Genomic DNA, 12,717 nt, shown 5'->3' on the forward strand with positions numbered 1-12,717 from the left:
AAAAAAAAAAGCTAATGAGATTGTGAAATCCAAGGCCTGCTTTTAGCGCCCAGCCCTGCCGCAATATCGGCGAGGATATGATGTCTCACACTTTGGCCTTTTGATGAAACACCTCTGCAACACCAGCGCGTCACCTTAGCCTGCAATTTCACACATCAGCTGCCATGGTATCCGCCCCAAGAGCCCCCGTTTCGCCTTGCACTAATGAGTCAACACCTGTTAGAGTGGAGACATCCGAAGCTCGTTAGCGAGCAGGCGCTCACCTCCAGCATGTCTGTGCTCAGGACCCTGGCCGCCGCCGTAATGAAGTCTCCTATCAGCATGGTGAAGCCAGGTAAGCCCAGGAAGAAAAACCAAGGTGGGCAGTGCTTTATGACAGTATGTAAGATATCCTGAAAGAGAAGTTTCAGGAGAAATCAGCCGAAACAGGAAAGAAAAAAAAAAAAAAAAATTTTCTAAAGCAACTTAGGTCTTTTCAGTCTGGCTTCTGTAGTTTTCAAGTGCCAGCTTGAAAAAAAAAAAAAAAAAAAGCAAAAACCACAAAACAACCCCAAAAGCAAGAGGGAGATTCAGATGAATCGAGGTGATGATTCAGTGCCACACAGCTCAACGTTACAACCACTACCTTCCCCTCCAGAGGCATTTAGTAGGAAAAGTGCATTTTGCATTTTGGCAATATTTGTACTCTTAAATCCCTGTTTAAAAAAAAAAACAAACTCAAAAAACAAGCAAACCCCAACAGAAAAACTACACGTCTCTTCACGTCTCAGCATAAAAGTTGCCCTCAAAAAACAAACAAACCCCAACAGAAAAACTACACGTGTCTCTTCACGTCTCAGCATAAAAGTTGCCCTGTTAGAAAAGCCTTTGGGTTCAAAACGTTAATCGATTTAAAATGAAGCATTGCACCACTCCGAATGAGCTATTTCCTAAAATCACATTACTCAAAAATTCTGCAGCCATAAAAAGATGAGATGACACAAATGACGGCCGCCTTTGCCCCGACGGAGCTCCAGGCAGTAATTGACAGCAGGTGGCTTCCTACTGCCAGGCTGCTCCAGCCCAGAAGGGATTTTTTTTTGGCTCAACGTTACAACCACTACCTTCCCCTCCAGAGGCATTTAGTAGGAAAAGTGCATTTTGCATTTTGGCAATATTTGTACTCTTAAATCCCTGTTTAAAAAAAAAAACAAACTCAAAAAACAAGCAAACCCCAACAGAAAAACTACACGTCTCTTCACGTCTCAGCATAAAAGTTGCCCTGTTAGAAAAGACTTTGGGTTCAAAACGTTAATCGATTTAAAATGAAGCATTGCACCACTCCGAATGAGCTATTTCCTAAAATCACATTACTCAAAAATTCTGCAGCCATAAAAAGATGAGATGACACAAATGACGGCCGCCTTTGCCCCGACGGAGCTCCAGGCAGTAACTGACAGCAGGTGGCTTCCTACTGCCAGGCTGCTCCAGCCCAGAAGGGATTTTTTTTTGTGTGTTTTAGTTCTTCTGCACTAGTTGAGAAATACAGCCGTGTCAAATGCAAGAAGTCATCACGCACAGCACGGTAACGCAGATAAATGTAGGCTTACTACATTAGTCTAAATCACTCTTCTAAATAATTAAGACGGCAAACATAGATAAGCCCTGGGTGGGGAAAAAAATAAAAAAAATAAAAAGAGTTTTTCTGAACTTCTGAAGGAACAGAGGGGTGGTTTTGTTTTGAAGAGGTAGCACTATATGTGTATGAACAGACCACCGACCACAGCCTGGCTCTCATCATGACCCTGTGACAGAGAGCACATTCCAGATAAGCTTTTCAACTTTAATCCTTCCACGTTTCGATTCTTCACAGTCGCTCCAAATCAGAGCAAAGTTCCTGTATTTGAGTTAAGATTTCCTTCCCACAAGGTTTCAGCAGGTTTAAAATTACGCACAAAATCTATATAATCCTTACCTGCAACATATTTGCTTAAGAATTAGAGAAAGCTATTTCTATTTTGAGTAGAAAATTATTTTTCATCTCAATAGAATTTCAAGGAAAAGGTGAAAAGGAAAGCCATCTTCAACGTCCATCATTACTGGCTGAAGGGTTAAAGAAGGCTTGAACTTAAAACTTTGTCCCAGAATGTGTCCACGGGCTTGATTTCTACATCAAAAACTCAAGCAAACTCATTTTTCTCTATATGAAGATATGCTTCAACTACACTTTTTCTCACAGCACTGCTAAACACCTGGACAGAACCTGTTCAGGGTTCTGCTAAGTGTTTACAGCAGTAACATCTGATGAAATAACTGTGTGTTATATATTTTAAATCAATAATACTAGTTTTTAACATAGTAGCAGATAATGCTTTCGCTTTCCTGAATAAGCTAAAATGCCACTCGAGTTAATGTTTAAACTACTTTTAATCACTTCCTTTGATACATTTTAAAGTCAATATCGGACAATGCAAACATTCAAAAAGAGAGAGCAGATGGATGCAGCGGCTCATAAAGTGGGTGGTAAACTCCTGCTCCCAGCAGAACAAAAGACCCACCTTTTCATAATTAAGGGTCTGATTAATGCACCGGGCTCCTCACAACACAACGCACCTGTAATTACAGACGGAGCCAGGTACTGGGATGCGTTTGGTCCCTGAATAATTGGGCCTGGAAGTCTAGAGCAGCAGATGGGAGTACGCTCCTGTTGACATATGCCACAATAAAAAAAGCCCGTGCTAACCTGGCCTGAAAGGTAACAGAACGTAGGAAGTACAAAGACCTGCTACAAACAACGGCCTTATCTCCCCTCCTCGCTCCATCAATCCCATCTGTTAAATACCACCGTAACGATCAGCCGGCTCCATCCACTCTTAGCTTAGAAAACGTGGATAAAATAGAAACTGCAAAGCCACTACTTCAACGTATTAATACCCAAGTTTACGCACACAATTCCAAAAAGCTGCAAAAATGTGGTTGTGCGGATCTACTTGGGGTTCGTGAGCTGTATTACTACTAAAAAGAAAAAAAAAAATAAATTATTTCTCATACTAAGAAACCTTTGAAAAATATACTTTGAAAAGCTCACGAAACAATCCACAATTCTTCTTTTTTCTTTTGTTCTGTAGCTTCAAAGGGATGAATTCACAGCAGAGCTCGCACACCGCGGCGATGCCACACGCACGTCACTGCTAAAAGTTAACGAGGGACAAGGGGATAAGAGCCCGGACAGGAACACGGTCAGCCCAGCCTGCCCTGAGTTTCCCTGCCATTTTTCATCTCCGGCACCTCAGGATCAATTTGTGCTAGTTTACTGACTTCATTTAAATTAATATGAGGCAGAAGATGCCCTAACTATAATATTGTTCTACTGGAGCTTAGAGAACGGACAGGAAAGAAACCACACTCCAGGGAAGCCCTTACAGGTGAAATTTCAGTTTTTCCTCCCATTTCCCAATTAGCACACTTTCATGCACAATCCAGCTCACAATGAAAGCGTGATTTCACGCAGTAATTCAGTAGCATTGCAAGCTTATCAGAAGATTCAGGCTTATGAGAAAGCAACCAAGTGAGAACATATGTCCTATCAGTGATATTGCAAAAATCAGGTAATTCAAACAGACGCAAGTTGTTTCCTTCCCTTCAAAGCACTGTTCTATAAATGTAAACTGTTCAGCAGCTTACAGCCTAGTAAATGAATCACTTTAATTGAATGCTATGTACACAGTAACTGGAAAAAACACAAGCAATAAGAAAAACATATGGTGATGGCAATAGAAATTGGTTTACTCATTCTGCGCAGTGTTGTTTCTTTACTTCTTTCATAATTGACCTTTAGAACGATAAATGTGTAAAATAATTTTGGTTTATTATGGCTCCAAACCTTTCAGCAATTACACAAAATGAAAATTTAAAAGGAAGTATTCATTCTGGAAGCATTTCCATTGTTTACATAATTGCACAGCTATAATTTAGTCTTCATGTTGTTAAAGAAATGTGAAAAAAGGACCATTATGGACTATTTCAATTCAAAATGATGCTCTGTAGTGTTAAAAATGGGGAGGAGGAGAGAGAAGGGCGCAATCACATGCATGTCCTTCTCAAATGCATTAACCCTATAAATGGCATAATATTTCAGTATAGGTTAATCTAGTAATCTGAATAATAAGGTCATAAACATCCACTGAGTAAGTGAAAAAAATTTATGCAAGTTCACTGAAAGGGCAATTACAAAAATATTCTTCACCTAATTTTTGTTCAGGCTTTTGCAGATTACAGGTGTAACCAAATAGCCTGCCATCTGCCTTCATCACGTTTCCAATTGTCCCTCAACAGGAACAACATGGATTTTTCACTTACAGTTCGCTCTGTTCCTCACTAAGAGAGCCTCATTAGGGGCTGAAATTTACAGCACAGGAAAGATTATTAATTTACACAAGACTTAAGCGGTAAATCCATTTTTTTTTAAATTTTATTTTAAAGGAACAAACATTTCTATTTACTTATACCAAGTTCTGCTAGTTATCATTACATTTTAGGTAAGAGTTGACGTGTCAAAAACTAAGTTCCAATAAAAATATATGAAGTATTTTGACACCCTCAGAAAGCACAGGATTAGCTTGGCAGAGAAATCCATTTTGATCTGTCATTTAAATCTAACTTCCAAAAAAGTTATCTTTGCTAAAGTACCTTATGACTGGAATGCGATAGGGAGAGATACTAAAAAACAGAGTAACACTGCATTTGTAAAACATGGAGAAGGTTATTCACAAGCGCTAAAGGTGACAGATTACTGTGTAAATCACCTGCTGGTAATTGCTCCTTCCTCTCTAGACTATATTAGAAAGCTTTCTCTTTTAAAGTCATATTAATAACAACACGCCCACCCCAAAGCCCTTGTGCCGACAGAGAGATGCTCAGATGCCCTTTTAACAGAGATCAGGCAAACATATCAAGTGAACAGAATTTTTCAAGTTTCACTGAATTTCACTGAATTTTTAGAGTTGGAAGGGACCATAGAGATCATCTAGTCCAACTCCCCTGCTGAAGCAGGATTGCCTAGAGCTTGTCAGAGCATGTTACTCAGGAGCATCCAGGTGGGGCTTGAAAATCTCCAAAGAAGGGGACTCCACACCCTCCCTGGGCAGCCTCTGCCAGGGCTCTGTCACCCTCACCCCAAAGAGGCCCTTCCTCAGATTGGAGTGGAACTTCCCATGGTCCAACTTGTGCCCGTTGCCCCTCGTCCTGTCACTGGGAACCACTGAAAAGAGTCTGGCTCCCTCCTCCTTCAACCCACCCTTTAGATCCTTGTCAGCATTAATAAGGTCTCCCCTCAGCCTTCTCTTCTCCAGGCTCAAGAGCCCCAGCTCTCTCAGTCTTTCCTCATCAGGGAGATGCTCCAATCCTTGAATCATCTCTGTTGCCCTACGCTGGACTCTCTCCAGTAGTTCCCTGTCCCTCTTGAACTGGGGAGGCCAGAACTGGACACAGGATTCTACCCTTTTAGATTATATTTGATAACTTCACAACCTAGGAGACCACTGGGATTAGGGAGACACTTCAGACTGGAAGAAATATTTTATGAGAGGGAAACAGCCAAATACCCATTTGCTATGGGTAGAGAGGCTCGGGTACCAAGAACACAGGTACTTGCCCATGGCGCTTGCTTGAAAAGTGGAGATGACTTTGTGTCAGGGATTTGTCCCAAAATGCTTGTGGGAGGAGCCTCTGATTCTAAGAAAGACGAGGTGGCTGCACTGAAGCACCCACAGAGCAGGAGGAGAAGTGCTCAGAGGGAAGGTGCTTTTAGGAAAGGGAAGGTGAGCACCCCTCTGAGAGGACAGGTAAAGGAGGTCCCTGCCGTGCACGGCAGGGAGGCAGGTCCCTCCACCTCAGGTGGCAATTAGCAGCACTTTTAACACTTTTCACTTTCACCTGCGTGCTCCATCAGTTATCAAGACTGAGGAATGCATGCAAAGGAGAAGAGATTGTTGTGCACGTTTTTATTAGAACATCCCCCCAGACGGCAAATGTGTTAAAACTTGATTTGTTTAAGATACTCACTCGGAATTTGTCACGTAACCTTGCTTAAGAGATAAAGACAACAGCTAAGCAAGAAGTTGTGAAGTCAAACATGTCCGAAGCAGAGAAGCACAACTGCACACAGAGGGAAAAGCATGAACCCCAAAGCAGAGGGAATGTGGGAAGTCGAGCAGAGAGCTCAGGACGATGGATGATGAAACAGCGTCGCGGGGCACATTAACAAAGAATCTTGCTTTGGGAGATCCCAAAGCTAAAACAATCACTGGAGAGGTGGGAGAGAGAAAGGGTGAGCAAAATGGAAGGAAGAGAGACCTTGCCTCTGTTTCAATAAACCCTATTTCTATCCTGGACAGAGTTCAGAAAACCCTCACAAAGGAGCTCACAAGCAGCAGGCACTTCAGCAAGATACTGCTGGGAACACAGAGGAGACAGAGCAACGACTGTGAACCAGTCATTTGGGTGGGATGGAAGCCACCCACCTATTTAAAAAGAGCAAAAATATTAAAAAGAAGACAAAACTGCCAAAATTGATCCAAAATGTACAGTTCCTACAATTGGCACTACCTCGTTCTTCCTTTCTTCCAGTCCATCCTAGCAGCTATTTTTCTGCAGCACTTCTGATTTCTCCTACTATGAGCGAGCAGAAGGGTGTGAGGATTTCCTGGGAGACCTCGGCATTTGTATTTTTATCTCTACTGGAAACAAGCTGTCTGTTAAAACTTTTTTCAAAGTGCTCATAAAGCACATAATGGGGGCACACAGGCAAATCTTCTACAGAAAGTGAGATATGGGGGAGATTAAGAAAGGGAGAAAATCACAGTAGCCATCAGAAGAAAGTAACAAGAAACTAAAATATAGGAACCAAACCTTAATAGACTATATTATGATTAATTTATTTTCAATGGCAGTCTGGAAAAGAATCTATAAAATGTGTTATGGTTTCTAAACGCTGTAATACTAAGGGTCCTCATGTGTGACATTATCAGGCAGAAATCTGGGCAAGAAGTACTTATTCCACAGCAAAGAAAAGCGAAGCTGCTCAGTTATTGTACCTTTAGAAGACAATGCTCTGCCAGGCTAATGCATGTCCAAGTGAACAGCACTAATGGCTGAGCAGCCTGGAAGTTGTATGCTGCTTCTCACTGCCAAGTAAGAATTTAACAGAAACACACAAAAGCTCACAAGTGCATTTTATTTTTTTTTTTTTTAAACTTCAGATCAATGTTAATACAAATAGGTAATTATTATGGCTTCTCTGGTTGCAACTCTACTAAAAAATGCTTCGTGTCATAAATTAGCCATGTCTCAGACAAACAGCTCTAGTCAGTGTTTCTACATCAGCTTACGGCATAACTGGTGTAGCTTCCCCTCCATAATTAGCCACAGTATATTTTAAACAAATTAAGGGACTTAGAGGTAAGCATAACACGCATTAGTATATTGCCATCTTTATTGATAGAGTGTTTCATCGAAGCCATCCTTTCAGTACTAAAAGGAATCGAGCTAAAAACATAGCTGTTAACTTCTCTGTCTACAGCTGGGCTGCGTTCTGCAGGCAGGCCAGTCTGCATGTGCTGAAATTTAATCACCAAGGACATCTGTCAACTCATTTGGATTTGGGCTTTTTTTTTTCTTCCATATTTAAAGCTTGTTCTCCCCTTAACATCCCTAAACTAAAACACCCCATCAGCACGGTCTCTTTCCTTGTCTATTATTTGTCCTCTCCACAGAGAATTTCTGAAGTCTTTTTAGTATGTTCCTTAATATTTTCTCATATATACTCTATTATTTGTCCTCTCCGCAGAGAATTTCTGAAGTCTTTTTATAGTATGTTCCTTAATATTTTCTCATATATAAGTGCTCTATTCTGAAGACACTCTGGCATGCTGGTGTAATTGTGCATTAATTAAATGTACTTGTTTAAAAAAAGAAAAACCACTTTAAAAGACAAGAATATAACTAATCTGTTAGCTCACTTTTCAGATAACTTCTGCCTACTGGGCAAAACCAGGGTGGCAAGTGTTGTGAAGGTTACACCAAGCACATAAACTGATGCTAAAGCTCCGGTAGCGGGGTGAGACTTTCTATTAAAAAAATAACACTAAACAGCTTGGGGCTTGAAACTTGAAAAATACTGACAACTTGCTGCTTCTTTTCCAGCGTAACTACAGGGTAAGCATCTAACTGGCACTGCATTCTCAAGTGCAAATTTAGACAGAAATAAGACAGCGTCACAAAAATCCACAGAAGTTTTAGGAAAAAACCACCAGTAATTTAGAAGGAGTATTTAAGTATCAAAAGTACCAGAACTGAAGAATCAGAATTATCTCAAGAGTTCCTCTTCTGAGAAGGGGGCTGAACGGTGTCAGTAGTATTCTGAAATTGTGTTTTGGTACTTTTGTTCTTCAGCAAAAACAAGGAAGCTATGAAGCAAGGAGATGCTTACGTATATTTTCAAGTTCATGAAGCAAAAATTACTGCTACAGTAATCAACTAGCAGCAATGTTAAAATACATTTCCTTTCCCAGTTCAGGTACTTGTAAAATTTGTGCATTGCAGTATTAGACTTTGGTTTAATTAAAAAAGGTATATTTATTGTCCAAATCAAAAGACAGAGAGTTGCAGTCACTGGAATAGGGGGCTTTCAACAACCAGTCTCATTGCGCAGCTACACCTATCCAGACTGCAACAGGCCTAAAAAAACCCACCAAACCAAAATAAAATCACACCTCCAAGAACATTTCATGATTTTCCATGGTCTAGAGGAGGAATTGGAGCAACCATGGGTGAACTACCTCCACTAACCCACGGCGTGTTTAGCCAATGTCCAAATCCCTTTTCCTTTAGCCTGGAGGTGAGGGAGGGGAGGTGGTGAGCCGCACTCAACTCCACTCATTACAAACTGCAGGGGCTCACTGCAGCATCAGAGAAACGTCCACTAACTTGAGCAGTAGAGGAGGAGAATCATCATCCCACAGACGGTCACTTGCCCCTTGACCTCAGGACCCTTTGCAAGCTGGAAATAATTCCTGTGCCAGGCTGTGACCGACTCGGTGACCGCCCTCTGTACAATGACTTCTCCCACCTGAGAAGGTGATGCAATCCTTGCAGAGAATTGGTCACTTCTTCCTACAGAGATGTTTGTCCTTAGACACTTCCACACGGACAAATTAGATGCAGCTCATTACCTCACTATCTCTTTTCTCGACTGCTAATTGCTACATCTTGAACTCAGAATGCCATGGGAGCTTTCTATAAAATATAACCCTACATTGCTCTTTTATATACCCCATGAGACAAGTCTGCAAAGTTAGCCTGCACTTGCCAGCAATAATATTGTATTAATTTCTAACCGTGTTTAAAAACATATTATTTTGTTTTTCTATCAACACCAAAATCTACACAATTTTCTACACAATTCTACACAGCAGAAATTTTGTATACTCGTATCCATAAGGGAGGACCGGAAAAAGAAATGTATTTCATAAAGAAACATTTCTGACGCTCACTAAAAGATTGAAAATCACAGTCAGGTCAAGTAGGTTTCTGACTGTAATTTTATTTTATTTTTTTTAAATTATGTACCCACTTAAAAAGCTCTTCTAAAGTAGCCAATGCGATTTCCTGAAGTCGGTTGACCTTTCTGTTGCTTTCTCCCATAAATTTTCAAGTTGAACTGGTCATACATACAGAAGGAGAATTCCCCCCCTTCTCCTTTCCCATGTTTGTATTCCTTAAGAGTGAGAACTTTTTGCTTGCGCTTAGCAAATAAAAACAATCAGTGCTAAAAAAATCTGCCCCAAGGCTTATTATGGCACGCAACAACTCGCATCTTGGAAAGCACACGTTGGTAACAGGGATGCTGCAGAGTTACGAAGAACAAAGACCCACATTCCAGTGATCCTTGTGCCCCATGATATCACACCCTCTTTTCTAAGAAGTTTATCAGGTGACAGCATATACCAAAAATCACTGAGAAGTAAAAAAAAATTAAAAAAAATATCACAACATCTGTAGTGGTACTGTGTCCTGCTCATTATACATCATCCTGTTTCTTAAAGGAAGCTGTGAGACCCTGGGGAAGCAAAGTGAGTTGCAAGGCACACTTTACACTTGGCTATTCTTTGCACACATCAGGAGGTACTTCTTCCTTGTGGAACATGTACCTGCCTTTGTAGTTACCCTCAGCACACAAACTGTCCGACTCGTCTCAACACCCACCAAGCACCTTGAGGCTAATCATACTGGAAATACAGAAATAAATACTGGAAATACAGAAATAAGTGCAAGGATCATGCCTCGCATCAACCAACACCTTGTGTGAGAATCCCAGCTCCAAAGCACCATGAGTTACCACCTCCACCAGCTTCCCCGGGAAGGAAAGCAAAGTGGGAAGGACAGTAACATCAGAAAAAAAAACAAACCTCGTGGTCAAGTGTGCCACCAAGAGGCAAAAAAAGCAAAACTGAGCGAGGCAAGGAAGAACAAAAGAGAAGCATCAGTGTGCAAAGTATCTGGGAAATCCTGGAACGACATGCCACGTGGGGTCTGCCTTCACCACGCAGTCAGCATGTCTTCATCATCTTTAACTTCTGGATTGTAACGCTGCACAAGCGCTAAAAGCCAACATGCACAGCAGCAAGAAGCATAAAAACCTGTGGAACTGTTCTTAACACCAAAATGCAATTGGGGTAAAAACCAGCCCAACAACAACCAACTCCACATTTTTAAAATCTCCCAGTTTCTACATAGGAAACAGTTCTCCAGGAAGCTGTCAGATTTCAAAAAATAGAGCACCCCTTAGCTTCAAAAAAAGGAACTGCCAACAGTTGAACACCTCTGAAAATCTGGCCTTTTCATGGACACCTCTCAACACCTCTGAAAATCTGGCCTTTTCATGGACATGTGTAAATGAAAACAACTTAAGTCTTAAAATTACTGGTATTTTCTGCCCCTAAGGCCCTGTGTTGGCAGTGGTTGCTATACTGATATAAGGGTCCTTGTTTTTCCAAATATAAAAGTTGATTATGTTTTTCCAAATCTGGTCTACATCAGGCTTTAATGTCTCTCGAATTGTGTGGTTTATGTGAGAGGATTTAATGCTGTGTGGTTTTACAATGGTCCCATCATAGCGGGTGTTATCACACAGTCATATTTTTTTTCCTTGGGGAATGAATTTACTCTGTACAACTAGAGTTAAACCACCTGAAATCTAAATGGCATTAATGAAATGAATAACGAGATACTCATTACTCTCAGGTAACATATTGAGAGTGGCAAAAAGAGGAGTTCCCACAACACTTTTCTTTTCCCCCATTTGTGCTTTATAAATGGCAGATGCTTATGGTTTGGTTTTTTCTCAGTTTCAGCAGCAGCCAGAACTCTTAGGTTTTGCCAAAAGAAAACCCTTTCTTTTCCTTTTTTTTTTTTTCCCCATTATCTATTTAAAAAGAAGATTCTCCAAATGCTCTAACTTTTCAGAACGAGGAACTGAGATTCAGAAGGCAAGAACCTGGTAACAATGCATTATTTCTCTTTTCCCCTCAGAAATACCCAAACCTGTGCAAGACTCTTCCTCCTTAATTACTAAGGGCACCAGAAATAACTCTCAGAAGCAGCAGAAGTGCCAGTGACCGCTACAGGATTTACGGAGGGGTCTGTGTGCCCTCTGCTGGCATCCACAGCACAGCTCTAGCTGTTGACTTCCTTGGAGTACTTCTTTTAGGGAGGAAAACTCACTGTACAGCTCTAAAAACATCAAAAATGTTTTTAGATATTCTTTATTTTGGCCAAAGAGTATTTCTTACAGTTTTTGAGAGTATTTGGCTGTTTCCGTTGCCCAATAACCTTCTCACATCTGGACAGATTAAGTCTTCCTCATCCAAGGGTACAGGGACGTAAAAACAATATTTATTCACAGAAATAGAAGTCTTCATGAGTTAGGCCAACCAAGGACACAGGGACATAAAAACAATATTTATTCACAGAAATAGAAGGTTTTGGTAGCACTTCTTGGTTACAGTGATCCAATAACGTTCTGTCTCAGTTCTCCCTTCAGTCCCTTTCCTCCAGTTAGTAAGAGCTGGTATGACAGTTTTAAACACCTCCTGAAGGACTAATCTTGACAGGGAAAAGTCTGGAGAGAACATCATTAATTCTAATTTTAGAGTATGTCCTTGCAAGCGATGGCACGTGGCATTCCAAAGGGCATGCTGAGAGCAGATGCTGCTTTTAAATTAACATAAAGAGATTCTCAGCCCCTCCTTTGCCCAAGATGGCATCTGGCATTTTACCTTATGGCAGAAGGTAAAAACATCTGTAACGTGAGCTGGGAGTAACAGGAACAACAGACAACTCCAGCAGCTGCTCTGGAAGCACCAACTTCACAGCATCACACTTCCTACAGAACATGGTAGTGGGACTAGACACATGAGGGTCCCACTTTGGCAAAGTTTAAACACACTTGTCAAACGCAGTGTAGCTCAAGACTTAATATCAACTGAGCATTTGAACGTTCTTCACGTGACCAGTTTGACTCAGCTACTCCCTGTGCGACGCACACGGACAGGAACTCGTCACAGATTGTCCCTCAGAAACATCAGGAAACCCAGAAAGAAATCTCAACAAGCGTCTGTGATGCAGTTGTGACAATAAGTCACAAATAAGTAGTAGTTGTTTAAAAATTTAAGCAGCTGG

At 41.0% G+C, this 12,717-nt stretch overlaps 1 protein-coding gene across 4 annotated transcripts in view; it reads right to left on the reverse strand.

Moving 5' to 3' along the window:
• RALGAPA2 (Ral GTPase activating protein, alpha subunit 2 (catalytic)) overlaps nt 1–12,717 on the reverse strand; it is a 153,951-nt gene that overhangs the window by 80,616 nt on the left and 60,618 nt on the right. For all 4 annotated transcript variants that reach the window (XR_001414151.1, XM_014962463.1, XM_014962461.1 and 1 more), the window contains one exon: nt 264–392. Coding sequence is in view for 3 of the 4 variants with exons in the window: in XM_014962463.1 (XP_014817949.1) it covers nt 264–392 (129 nt within the window). In the remaining variant the exon portion in view is untranslated. The remainder of the gene's footprint in view (nt 1–263; nt 393–12,717) is intronic.

The sequence above is a fragment of the Calidris pugnax genome, unplaced genomic scaffold, assembly GCF_001431845.1.
Source record: "Calidris pugnax isolate Ruff unplaced genomic scaffold, ASM143184v1 scaffold147, whole genome shotgun sequence".
NCBI lineage: Eukaryota > Metazoa > Chordata > Aves > Charadriiformes > Scolopacidae > Calidris > Calidris pugnax.